The sequence below is a fragment of the Aplidium turbinatum genome, chromosome 1, assembly GCF_918807975.1.
Source record: "Aplidium turbinatum chromosome 1, kaAplTurb1.1, whole genome shotgun sequence".
Classification (NCBI taxonomy): Eukaryota; Metazoa; Chordata; class Ascidiacea; order Aplousobranchia; family Polyclinidae; genus Aplidium; species Aplidium turbinatum.
Window position 1 is genome coordinate 46046740 of NC_137472.1, and position 12699 is coordinate 46059438.

At 41.8% G+C, this 12699-nt stretch overlaps 1 protein-coding gene across 1 annotated transcript in view; it reads right to left on the bottom strand.

Annotated features, from left to right (window-relative positions):
• Positions 1–3259: 3259 nt before the first annotated feature.
• LOC145781066 (slit homolog 1 protein-like) overlaps positions 3260–12699 on the bottom strand; it is a 33588-nt gene continuing 24148 nt past the window's right edge. The window contains exons 30-34 of the mRNA XM_082592802.1: positions 6233–6425; positions 5886–6092; positions 4731–4844; positions 4374–4508; positions 3260–4082 (exon numbers count right to left, since the gene is read on the bottom strand). Coding sequence (XP_082448928.1) covers positions 3763–4082; positions 4374–4508; positions 4731–4844; positions 5886–6092; positions 6233–6425 — 969 coding nt within the window. The 3' untranslated portion in view covers positions 3260–3762. The remainder of the gene's footprint in view (positions 4083–4373; positions 4509–4730; positions 4845–5885; positions 6093–6232; positions 6426–12699) is intronic.

Here is a 12699-nt window from a genome sequence, read left to right on the forward strand (position 1 = left end):
ACCAAGACTGGGATCCTTAAGAAACTATAACCATGATTCCTGACTCACCTTTGTTACTTAATCTGACTTAGAGACAGGCCTATTCACTTTTACTCAGAAGAATTCTTAATTTCTGAAGTCAAGCTAACCATGTAGGACGACAGCGTATTGTGCTGAGTTCTGGTGGTGGAATCGTTAGTTGTTCTGGTGTTTTCATTTCTGTTCTTGTTGGATTCTGTCGTTCAGCGCTACTCAGTTAAAATAAGTCAATAAACGAATCATTAGTGAAGTCCTGGTGTTCCGGTCGCAAAGTTTTTTTCCCACAAACTTTTTGTTACTTCACATAGAGTTTGTATTTATAGCCTACAGTGTGAATGCAAACATTTTTCGCTGGCGTGTTTGGTTCAGTGGTTTCGTCTTTTGCCTTATAATCGTGAGGACATCGGCTCGACGCCAATCGAAGTCGATTTTTTTTCTTCAAATTAATTTTTGCGGTGCACAAAAGCTTTTCAAAAAAAAGTAGGGTTAAAGTTAATTCTTAATCAATTCGGAAAATCTTACTTTTAGAGTGACCAGAATCAATTTTTTTTCTCAACTTTTTTAAACTTGACTAGACTAGGCGTGTCTCCAGGCTACGCTTTTTTTCAAGTTCAATGTTTAGATTTGGACCTGAAGCATGAGTATCGGCTGAAAATCGGCTGCTGTGAGGGCGAAAATTGGTAAAAACAATTACGGTAATGGCTACACTTATGGATTTATGCAAATGAGACAAAAGTTCGTGAAAAAAAGGTCACTGCTCACCATTCAATCATGCCGAGGAGTGTCGCCTTCCTATTGACGCCTGTGTATGGGCGGGCATGATAATCAGCAGCGTCCACTACAAGGCCAACACTAACACAGCGATGTCACGTAGCCTAGTGGGTAGGCCTACCATATTTTCATCATCCAAAAAGAGGACATGTTTAGTAAGCAAGTAAAATGCAGTGGATTTTTACGTTTAAACAATTTTTACATCTTCTTAGATGATTATAGGCTTATGTACCGTAGCAAAAGTACCGTAGCAAAAGTGACAAGTCTGTTCAGGGGCGCCGGAACAAATTTTGACTGGGGGGGGCAGGATTACGAAAAAAGGGCACTTTTGTTTACTAAAAGGCCAATTTATTTTCAAGTTTTAAGATAAGACATAGCGATAATGCTAATCTATCAGCTCACTGTGTATTGAGTAACTTAATGATAGCCTACAAGTGTCCGGTATACAAAGAAGGGCATCATGCTATGTTACTGTATAATGATGTAACCTACTGTCAAGCCTTAAAGCAGCCTGCGGCCATGGCCGCTAAGTAGTAGGCTACTTGAATGACCGTCGATGCTACCTCCTCAATCGGCCAAGTTTGACCGCTGGTTTCTTCTAGCCAATTACTTAATTTCGCAATAGAATGATCGTGGATTAAACTGTCGAAAATATGTAGTATCAAAGAGTGACGCAAAATTAGGTCAGCGCGTCATAATCGCCACTGTTGTATTGTGCGGGAATATTTGTTATTGATGGAATATATCCATCTGCGATCACCAGCGCCGTAAGTCTTGTTTGTAATTCCCGACGTTTATTTTAACAAAGTGTTAATCCGAAGTGCTAATTTACATCGGCTGGCAATATTGTCGTTTTTATGTCGATTCGATGTTGTCGGACATTGAATCGTTGTTAAAAAGGAGAACTAGGTTAGTTGACATCCGAGGGGAAAACAATTTTTGATCATATTTTGCAAAAATTATGCTTCATTTAGTAATGTCCTTCACATCATTGAAATACTTATTACCTTGCCGTCACCGTCAACACATGTCGAACGTTGTTTTTCGTTGCTAAAAAGAATTCTAGGGGAGTGTCAAACTTCTTTAAAATCAGCCACATTGAAGACACTCGTGCGAGTGTCGTTAGATGGCCCCGCAGTACTGGATTACAATCCCGATAAAGCAGTTATTGCGTGGTGCAACGATTCTATTGTAGGACGTCGCCCAGACTTCAACAACACTAAGTGATCATTTTGGCATTGTTGCAAGACAGTTTAATTCTATTTACTTGTGCTATCGTTATTTTGGCCTCCAAGCGCGCAGATTTGGCCGCCGAGAAGGAGCTCTCGGTAGGCCACGATTGCTGACGAAAAAAACGAATTTTAAGGCCTGTAGCCTACTGTGTTGTAAAATTTTGTGCCGTAAATATTATTTTGAGGCAAAAATGAAAGATTATAATTAGGCTAAAAGCGAATAGCAGAAATTGTTATATTGCGAAATGTGCAGTAGCTTAGGCCTACATGACTTTAAAAGGGCACCATTGCCCCCTGCCCCTCCATCTGCAGAACAATTGAGGGAAGGGGGGCATCCGCCCCCCCTTCCCCCCGCTTCCAGCGCCCCTGAGTCTGTTGCAGATAAAGAATTGCTCGACTTTTAACACTTTATAAAAAAAAAATCTATAGTTCTGCAAGGTTTGAACTACTGTATTCTGTCCATTCTCTAATGTGCCATCATTTAAAAAAGCTAATGCAAGCTAGCTATCAGGTTTAAGACGCCTTTGCACTAGCTTTGGTATGGATCGAACAATTTAACCTCATCAATGCCAACATTTTTGTCTGACAAAAAAGAGGACATTTGAGCATTTTCAAGTGTCCTCGGAGGACAATTCATTTTTTATGAAAAAAGAGGACAAATCTTTCTAAAAGAGGACATATGGTAGCCCTACTAGTAGGCAAACTACGCATAGGCTATGCATCAGCACACCATGAACTATGATAATTAAGTGGCAAACTTTGAGGTTCAAAACGTGGGAGCACCTGGATTTGAACAACCGCATTTTTTTTGGTGCTATCAGAGTGGAGTTTTAACATCAATAAAAGTGATAAGTTATGTTTCCTTCGCTACATTGAAATGAATGTGGAGCTGTACTGAAATAAACTTGATTGATATTGCCTAGTTTGAGTCGGTACGGAAGTTAAAATAATGAGTAGCAAGAGGTGAAGGTAGTTCTTTCATGAAGTTGTTGAGGTTGGCTACTCATTAAATGCAATCAATAGTTTATATTTAACACTGGTTAGTGGTAGTTGACTGCATATAGTTTAGCCTTAGCTTATCCTACGCATGTTAGATAATATAAGCTTAATCTTTTTTTTAAAAAAAGGAATAGACCTGACTAAGATTTCAACATAGACCAATAGGCTACCGCCCGGTACCTTAATCAAAAATATTTTCTTTATCAAAATTATCCAATTTTTTTTTTCAGACTGCTGTTGAGGAATCTTACCGAGTTGAAAATGATTAGTAGACAACAAAAACTAAATTTTGCAGTCAATAAGCCTACACTGATATCTGCGAAAATACTTCTAGCCAATGATGAAAAAATGAAACTCTCAACTATCCAGCGGAAGTTAGTAATTGAAGATCGTAAACGGTCAAATATAAGCGCATGCAAAAATATACAAAACTCTTAAAGGACACTTCATTTGGAACATCAAAACTAAAACATCACAATAGGTTATATGTTATAGAAAGGCTACTTTCAGGTATGCGGTCAATATCACTAAAATGTATCGTAGTTCCCAGATACTGTGCTAAAAGTGTGCTAGTCCTTGGCAATTTGTTTAATGCCTTTTGTCTTGTCTGGCGTTAGAAAGGTTTTTTGAAGTTGAAATTGCAAGCTTCAAAAACTGCAACCCAAACCTTTAGTGCTTCAAGTCAGTCGGTGAACTACTACGGACATTCTAACTATGTTCTCAGCAACAAGTAGCGATTGTTTTATGAACAAGATTGGCAGCCGCACCGTCGGACTTTTTGCACAACTTGAGTTGCCTCTGTCCCATCGTCACACGTCAGTCGAATTGTTCTCGTTACGGTACGCATGGGTCGACAACATGATGAACCGGGGACATCAGAAAGTCCGAAAACAACCCCCCGACTTAGTTTTCTTCTTTTGACAAAACAAAAGCCGTCACAAACAATGTTTGTAAATCGCTTTCGGCTTTGGCAGTTTGTCATGCCATTATCTGTCCCATTAGAAGTGGTTCGACTGTCACGATAAAATTGTCGTATTCTCCGACCTAGACATTGTCGAATACCTGAAATTATACTTGCAAGATATGAATCATTTCAGTTGTATCGTATGCTAAGCCACTTCATAGCCTATATAGCTTGTAATTAAACATTCATACTGTAAGATTGCAGAATAATCTCCTACTCAAACTATTGAGCTATAGGCCTATTAGCTAAAATACAGTATTTCAGATGAATAAAGTTGCTAACACTACCAAACCAAATCTCTACCAAATTCTGAGCACAAGTTAAGCTTATTCAATTGAGTGTAATATTTTCGCATAAATTGTATAAGTGAGAAAAACATTGATAGTTACGTTTCTTGCAATTGTGTCCAGTAAAGTGTTTTTTGCACTTGCAATGGAATCCTTTAGATGCGGGAATACAAGTTCCCCTTCCACAGTCTACACCGCTGCAAACGTCCTGCCTGCTACAATAGGTGCCACTGAAGCCTGAATAAAAACATTTCTATTTTTAACAAAAAATGGTACCGTTAATATGTTGTTAACCAACGCATCACTACACCAACTCACAGCACAGCTTAAGTTACATATGGTCAGCTCAATGAATGTACATTGTACAGTGTACAGTACACTGTACACTGTACAGACTTATATGACAAATTTTTATTATACACTATGAGTGTAGTAGGCTACAAATACACTACAGCTTACCGATGTTGCATTTGCATAAATACGATTTGCCGTTTTCTCTGCAAGTACCATGTTGACATCTATGATTGTCACATGGTGAGAGTGTAACATAGCTTCTTTGATCACATCGTTGCCCTAAATCCAAAGACATGTCTTGTACAATGTAGGCCTACATCTTACAAATTTATTTATGATAACCATGGCCACCTGGAAATGCGGCCTAATTTGTCACATTTTACAGATTTTGATTACAGCTGCTGCTAGTGCTTGACTGACATTTTTTTTAGATGTTTTTACTTTTTGCGGTTTCCTAATGACAAAAAACTTTTTTGTTGCCTTGGGGAAGCAGTAGCAAATGAGAAAAACTAAGTTGAAAAACGCAAAATCAGACTGTTATTGAAAATTAACAGTCTGACTAAAATTTTCGAAATTAAATTTTCTTTGTTTTTCAACATGTAAAGATGTTAAAACCTATCGTGTCATCTGGGGAAAAGAATAAAGAAAGCGTAAAAATCTAATTTTTAGAAAAATTTATTTAAACGTTCGCCCAAAGTTAGAAAAACCTGGAAATTTCTGCAAAATGTGACAAATCAGGCCGTATTTTTAGGTGGCCATGTGATAACTTAATTTAGCTACATATTTAAACAATTCGAGGCTGTAAAAGATGCCAGACCCTTCTTGAAGGAGAAATCATAAATTATGATCAAACATGCAAATATTTTTTGTGTATTAAATTCAAAAAATCTTATAACTAAATCTAGAAAAGCAAAAACGATCAAAGAACTGTCTACACGCACAGTTGACACAAAGTATTGCGACGTCTGCAGGTGATGTGAACTCTTGGTCAAAAGATTTTTTCCTGTGGTTATCAGCAAAATGGCAGTTTTTTCTTTTTTCCACATATTATATTTGTTAATTTAGTTTAGACATAAAGGTATGTAGATAGAGGAAACGGGAATGTACAAAATAAACATGGAAAGAACAGGTAAAGAATGAGGCAGACAAGGTCGGACTAAAGGAAGAAGATGCGATGGACAGAACGAGATGGAGAATAGGAGTGAAGGTAATGCTGCAAGGAAAGAATTGGCCACCCTCACTAGGGGACAAAACCGAAGTTGTATGACGATGATGATGATCATGACGATGATGATGATGATAAAAGCTCAGAGCACTCACCAGAGTAATCGGCATCACATTGACACACAATTCCACGACCACTCACAAACCCACATTTCCCGTGGTCGCATCTTGCTTTTGAGCACAACTCTGATTGGTCGTGACGCACACAACCAGGCCGTACGTCATGTGATGCGTCTTCAGCATCAGGAATGAGATCACCAAAGTTTATTTGAGTGTCGTTGATATACAAAGCATGAATGCATCCTGTAAAAAGTTTGGATTTTTAGCTTTTTCTGGTTCTTTCGATGAATGCTAGCATGGAGATCAACTAAAATCCCTTATTCTCATACATAATAAAAGATTTCAATCTACCAAAGCCTCTAACTTCTAGCATAGTAGCATACCAATGAAGCTAGTGGTTTTTCGAATATGCCACATGCTCCGAGCTGACTTGAGAAAGTTGGTTTTCAAACCACCAACAAAGACACGAGAGTGGACATTCAAGATGCTGGTCGGTCCAGGTTTAGTCGCTTCTTCAAGTGCAGAGTTATCATCGATTTTCAACGATATTCTGGAGTTCCAAATGGAAACTTCAATCTTGATAAGAGAAAGCTTTAGTTATTACACTATTGTATTTACCATCCACCTACTGTTAGAAACGATTCCCCGCCCATTTAATATTATTGTGGTATCTCCGCTCCATTCTATTTTCATGCTTGAGTGACCCGGCCATGCATTAACAATTTTGGCTAGTTGATCTTTCTTTTTACGTTTTGGCATGGACTGGAGTGGTCATTGTTTTATAAATCTGGAGAACTGGAGATTTGGAGTGACTAGGGAATATGTAAGAATTCGGTAAGCAACTGTTTGTTTCGTTTTATTATTGTCGTTTTCAATACACCATTTCTTCTAATAAGTAAGGCCTGCACTTTATCCAGTCTAGGCAAAAAACGTTTTAGACATCATTTATAAAACATACCTTTGCTTGGTGCAAGGTTATGCCTGTCTAGTTAACTCTAGCTAGTTGTGTAATTTGTTTGTTATCCTAGGGTAGTCTTTTCAGGTCTGCCAAGGATTCATTTATGGTATGTGCCTTTGTCTAGCTCACTTTAGCTAGTTGTGTAATTTGTTTTGTTATCCTAGGGTAGTCTTGTCAGGTCTGCCAAGGATTCACTATTGGTTTGTGCCTTTGAGCCTGCCATGCTGTAAAGTTTGTTTGAATTTTGTAATTTGTTTGTTATCCTAGGGTAGTCTTTTCAGGTCTGCCTAGGATTCATTTTGTTGGTGTGTGCCTTTGAGCCTGCCATGCTGTAAAGTTTCTTTGAACTTTGTAACTAGTTGTTTGTTATCCTAGGGTAGTCTTTTCAGGTCTGCCAAGGATTCATTTTTTGGTTTGTGCCTTTGAGCCCGCCACGTTGTAAACTTTGTTTAAATTTTGTAAATAGATCTTCACTTTGGGCAGTCTTGTCAGGTCTGCCAAAGATTGAAGCTTCTAAGCCTGTACTCTGTCAGGCCATTGTTCTAGTCAGGTAGAACTGGTTACCGTTAAACCCTGTAATTTTAGTAGGTTGCTTACTGACATTCTCCGTAATATCGTGAAGGTCAATTGTCACCTCACCTAAGGTAAGTACCATACAGATTTTGTTTTTTGTAGCTGGTATATTGCTGTGTGTTAATTATGGCTCGTAAAAGGCCCAAGCAAACCCCAAGACGGGGTAAGCCAAATGGTTATGCTAGTGGCTCAACAGAGCAGCATGAGGCCGCCTCTAATATTAGTGGTCAACATGACAGTAGCGAAGAGCTGCCAGGTCTCGTTGTGTTAGAACAAGAGCTGGTTGAAATCGAGCTTGGCATAACTTCCATCGACATGGAGCTATGCTCAAGTGATGATTTCCTGAGTTCTTCTGAAGTTTTGGAGGTAAAGAAAAGATGCCTTGAACTTCAAAGGAAGCTCTCCCTTAAACGTTTAGATTTACTCAAATGCAAACCACAGCAATCAGGCTCAATAGAATCTAGGATGAACCGTATGGGGGAAAGCATTTATGGTTTGCTTGAAGCATGCTCTACCCTCATTCGAAGCTGTCGAGAGCAATCCAAGCAAGTGTCACATCAAACATCATCGGTAGTTATGGATGCAGGCAGTGACACAGGCAAAGCTGCTGAGTCTAGCAGTCACGTGACACCCCGTGAGAGTGGTGTAAAGATACCACCTGTAAAAGCAGAACAGGGTATCCTTCAGGGCAGCAGTAGTGCTAGTAATATTCTTAATCCTTACACATCTCCCTTTCGCACTGAAGCTAATAATAGTAGTGAATTTCCCATCGTCGTGCCTCAACCCCAGCTCAGTGCAGGGTTTCAAAATGTTCATGGTCCTCGGTTGTCGCTGGAGAAGTTTGACGGCAATGTGTTAAAGTTCTTTAACTTTAAAAGGCGTTTTGAACGATACATTGAGTCAAACTATCTAAGCTTTGAAGATCGCATCGCCTTTTTGGAGGACAATTGTGTAGGCCAGGCCTTGGAAGTAATTTCTGGCCTGAGTTGCTTGCAAAATAGTGAAAGAGCATATGGAATGGCATGGGATAGATTGAGAAAAAGGTTTGGCAACCCTGGAAAACTCATGGCCAAAGTGAAGGAAGATTTGCTGCAAGGACCCCCTATTTCAGAGTGGGATGCGCCGGGCCTCACAAAGCTTTGCGACAAGATGTATAAGTGTGAAGTCAGTTTCGATGGCTGGGGTAAGTCTCACCTTTTAAACAGTGACGAGGTGCTTCAACGGCTGTTCCTGCGACTTCCTTATAAGTTAAAGGAGCAGTTTGTTCATGTTAATCACTTAGGATCGGACTGTGCCACGTTTGGTGATTTAAGAGTCTTGGTCGAGGATGCAGCCTCTCGAGCCGACAGCCAATATGGCCATCTTATGCAACCAGGCAAAGATGTTAAGAGAGCTCCACAACCATCGCTGGCTCGATCTAATCCGCAAGGTGGCTACAAGCGTGCTTCGGTTTGCACAACCCAAGAGCAGATTTCCCCATCTGCCAACCATAAGCGAGAGTCCTGTTGTTTGTGTGCAGAGTCGCATGCCCTATGGAAGTGTGAGATGTTTAAACAAAAGCCTGTTACAGAAAGAAGAACTCTGGTGCAAAAGCATAGACTGTGTTTCTGTTGCTTGAGAGCAGGCCACAGAGTGGTTGATTGCAGATTTAAGAAATCTTGTGCAACGTGTGGATCGAGGCATAATTCACTTCTGCATGTAAACCGTGTGGAAGAGGAAAGCCCCTCTGCTCTGAAGAAGGGCATCTCAGCAACAACGTCCGCAACTGTGCCAGCAACATCTGGGACAACAATTTTTAAGGTTTTGCCAGTTAAGGTATGGGCTGGGGACCCCTCCAACTATACCTATACTTATGCTTTTATCGATGAAGGTTCTAGCGTCAGTCTATGCTCCTCAAGCCTCGTATCTCGCTTAGGGGTTGCTGCGACAAAAAGCAATGTGGAGTTGCTGACCACCAATGCTGTCTCCTTTCATGACAAGAAAATTGATTTTTTGGCTGTGCAGGGAATGGAAGAGCAGGCTGTGTTTTCCGTTGCAGATGCTCTGGTGATGGACCAGATTGTGGATGTCAGCCACAGTATTCCCACCGAAGCACTTAGTAGTGCATATAGTCATTTGGAGGACTTAAAGTTCCCTGAACTAAAAGATAGGAAGGTTGAGTTGTTATTGGGTAGCGATCTTCACCAGGCTTATCTTTTGCAGGAAGTTCGTACTGGCGCACCAGGAGAACCATGCGGACTGCACACCCTTTTGGGTTGGACCATTTATGGGAAAGATGGTGGCGATAGGCAGCTCAACTCACCAGTAATGGTAAACTTTCTTAGCGTAAAGGAGTCTTGCGATGGTATGTTAAATGTATTGTTGCAGGATTTTAATGACATCGATGAGCCACAGGTACCCTGTCCTTCAATCGAGGATAAACGTGCGCTGCAGATCATGCAGGACACGGTGAAGAAGGTGGATGGACACTATTCTGTAGGGCTGTTGTGGAAGGATGAGGACCCAGACCTGTGCAATAATCGCTCTATGGCACTCAAGCGCTTAGAGGGAATGAAGCGGCGATTTATTGCTGACCCGGAGTTATTCAATAAGTATCGTGGTAAAATGCAGGAATATGTTAAATGTGGCTATGCTGTGCCACTTGAAACTGGTGTGGTAGACACACCAGGGAAGACGTGCTATGTGCCCCATCACTGCACGACCAATGCGGCCAAGTTTAGAGTCGTTTTCGACTGCAGCGCGAAGTTTAAAGGCGTGTCATTAAATGACAAGCTGCTTCATGGCCCAGATCTCACCAATAACCTTGTAGGAACATTGTTTCGCTTCAGGCAACATCCGATCGCTGTTGTGGGCGATATTAAGGCCATGTTTTCCCAAGTACGCGTAGACGAAGGGGACAGGGATGCCTTTCGATTCTTATGGTATCCGGACGACGATCTCAAGCGGGAACCTATCGACTACCGCATGCAAACACATGTGTTTGGAGCAAAGTCGTCGCCATGCTGTGCTGCCTTCGCGCTTCGGATGACTGCCAAAGACAATGAAACAGGTGCCGATCAAAACACTGTTAACTCAGTTTTAAAAAATGTTTATGTTGACGATATTTGTCATTCATGTGAATCGCCGGACCAGGCTATCGAACTAATACAACAACTGCGTGAACTATTACAAAGTGGCGGCTTCCATTTAACTAAATTCCTGTCTAACAGTGCAGAGGTCTTGAGTTCTGTGTTGCAGGAAGACTTGGCGTCGAAGGTCGATTTGCCTCAGTGCCAGCTTCCAACGCAGAAAACCCTTGGTGTTGTGTGGAATGCTGCGAGCGATTGCATGGAGGTGAGGGTGAGTATCCAACAAAAGCCTAACACCCGGAGAGGCGTTCTCTCCATGATTTCGCAAACATACGACCCACTAGGTCTAATACAACCCTTCATTTTACCTGCTAGGCAACTCCTGCAGCAGGCATGTGACGCTCAACTTGATTGGGATGAACCCCTTAATGGCCTTGGGCCAGTAAACATTAATTGGGAAGCTTGGTTAAAGGCCCTTCCAGAGCTTGAATGTGTTTCCATCGCTAGAAGCCTGACTCTTTTTGGTAAATGTGCTATCCGCTTTGAATTGCATGGTTTTTGTGATGCCAGTACCAGTGGCTATGGGGTCGTGTTTTATGTTAAAGTGTTTTATGATGATTCTGTAGTAATTTGTAATTTTCTATTTGGCAAGGCTCGAGTGGCTCCATTAAAGCCTGTTAGCGTACCTCGCCTGGAGCTCACTGCTGCTGTGCTCGCTGCCAAAGTCTGCAATTTTATCCTGACGGAGTGTGATTTTAAATTCAATTGTGTTGTCTTATGGACAGACTCAACTGTTGTGCTGCGTTACATTAATAATACTTCGACTCGTTTCCACACCTTTGTGGCTAATAGGCTGAGCACTATTCACATGCTTACCAGTGTCAATCAATGGCATTATGTACCGACTACTTTAAACCCCGCTGACCTCGCGTCTCGGGGAGTTTGGCCTGATAAAGTTAATACCGCTAAGCTTTGGTTTAATGGTCCTAAGTTTTTGCATGATGTCACGAGCAATTGGCCAAACCAGCCCGACTTTGTTGGCGGAATTTCGTCAGACGATCCAGAGGTTAAAAGCATTGAACATTGCTCAGCTCAGCAACACGCGATTACGGACTCAGACTCTCTCTGTCGGTTGTTTACCCGCTACTCGCATTTCCACGATCTGCAAAGAACGGTTGCATGGTTGCTTCGCTTCAAATTGTACCTGAAAAGGAAATGCCGAGATGACTCCTTGACTGTTAAGACAGATTCGCTCAGTGTCGAGGAGATGGACGAAGCTGAACTTGCCATTGTCACAGCCGCCCAGCATCAAGCATACCCGACGGTGTTCGCAGTTCTCCATAACCACCCAGGATTTGACGCCCCGGTGGAACTCGTGTCCGACCTGCAGTTGAAGAAGCATGTGGCTTTGAAGGAGCTACAGTCCCTAAACCCCTATGTTGTTAACGAAACGTTAAGAGTTGGTGGGCGATTGCAACAATCTTCTCTGTCAAGCGGAAGAAGGCATCCGATCATTCTCCCATATCAGCACCCAATCACCGATCTAGTGATCATGAGGTATCACGAACGAGAAGGACACATGGGATGCTCACAAGTCCTTACCGCCATTGCTTCCCGTTATTGGATTGTCAAAGGGCGATCAGCTGTCAAAGGGGTCTTGCATTCCTGTATGAACTGTCGTTTTTGGAAAGCTACCGCCGGAAAACAGCAGATGGGCAACTTACCTGCTCCACGCGTAAACAAATCCATTCCTTTTCAAGCTGCTGGCACTGACCTTCTTGGTCCATTGATGGTAAAGAGCGGCCGCAGCAGTGTTAAGCGATATGTTTGTATTTTTAATTGTTTGGCGACCCGTGCTGTGCACTTTGAGGTCGTGCAATCCCTGGAGGCAAGTGCGTTCATTCAAGCCTACCGAAGATTCTGCAGCCGTAGAAACGTTTGTCCTACTGATCTGTACAGTGACAACGGAGGAAACTTTGTTGCTGCAGACCGCGAACTTCGGCAAGGACTCAAGAACCTCCATCAAAAGAAAGTCACCGATGCCTTACTTCGGCATGAAACGAACTGGCACTTCAACCCTCCGCGTGCTTCACATCAAGGCGGCTTCTACGAAATATTTTTTCGTTTATTAAGAAAATTGATGCGGTCGCTGGTAGGAAACGCTACGTTGGATGAGTTCGACCTTCTAACGCTGGTAGCAGAGATTGAAAGAATTTTAAACGATCGTCCCATCACTTCGCTCCCATCGTCA